At 71.1% G+C, this 793-nt stretch overlaps 1 protein-coding gene across 1 annotated transcript in view; it reads left to right on the top strand.

Moving 5' to 3' along the window:
* Positions 1-6: 6 nt before the first annotated feature.
* The window catches only part of LOC113941461 (basic proline-rich protein-like), a 2672-nt gene continuing 1885 nt past the window's right edge, over positions 7-793 (top strand). Inside the window, exons 1-3 of the mRNA XM_027632611.1 lie at positions 7-26; positions 265-413; positions 514-562. Of these exons, the coding sequence (XP_027488412.1) occupies positions 8-26; positions 265-413; positions 514-562 (217 nt within the window). The 5' untranslated portion in view covers position 7. The remainder of the gene's footprint in view (positions 27-264; positions 414-513; positions 563-793) is intronic.

The raw sequence follows: 793 nt of genomic DNA on the forward strand, positions 1-793 counted from the left end.
TGAGAGCATGCACGACTGCGTGTCTGGTGAGACCCCCAGGGACCCCCAAATGCACCCACTGGGACCCCCAAACCCATCCCCCAAATCTGCTCAGACCACCGTCACCCCTCCCAGCACGACTGCATGTTGGGTGAGAGCCCCAAACCCAAACCCCCGAGCCTCCTGATCCCCCCTGTGCCCCCCCAGTGGTGAAGGTGCCCGTCCTGGGGGTCCCTGTGCCCCCCCAGTGGTGAAGGTGCCCCCCTGAGCCCCGTTTCCCCGCAGTGGTGAAGGTGCCCATCCTGGCCCGGCTCGAGGCCCTGCGGGACGAGGAGCTGGACGAGCGGCGGGAGAAGCGCCGGCGCCAGGCGGCCGAGGACGAGGCCAAGGGGGCCGAGAGGGGCCCCGAGGACAAGGAGGGGCCCGACGCCCAGGTGAGGGACCCCCAGACGCTCCCGAATTCCCCCAGAATCCCCGGGGGGGGGGGGGTTTCCTTTTCACCCCCCGCCGCCATCACCGTCCCCTCTCCCGCAGGACGCGGCGTCCAAGGCCGGCACCCCCTCGGCCGACGTCACCCCCCCAGGTAAACCCCCCTCCCTCCCTGCCTCCCCCTCCCCCGGGGGTCTCCCCCAGACCCCGCCGTGCCCGGACGCCCCCAAAGCCCCCCCCCAAAGCCCCCCCATGCCCCCCTGGAGCTGGCGCCCCGCGGGCTGAGGTAGTAGATTGTATAGTTGGAGGGTCACACCCCCGTCTCGGAGATAACTATACATTCTACTGTCTTCCTCGCGGGGCGCGCGCCGCCGCAGCCGGGGGG

This window comes from Corapipo altera, unplaced genomic scaffold (genome assembly GCF_003945725.1).
Source record: "Corapipo altera isolate COAL_440 unplaced genomic scaffold, ASM394572v1 60399, whole genome shotgun sequence".
Classification (NCBI taxonomy): domain Eukaryota; kingdom Metazoa; phylum Chordata; class Aves; order Passeriformes; family Pipridae; genus Corapipo; species Corapipo altera.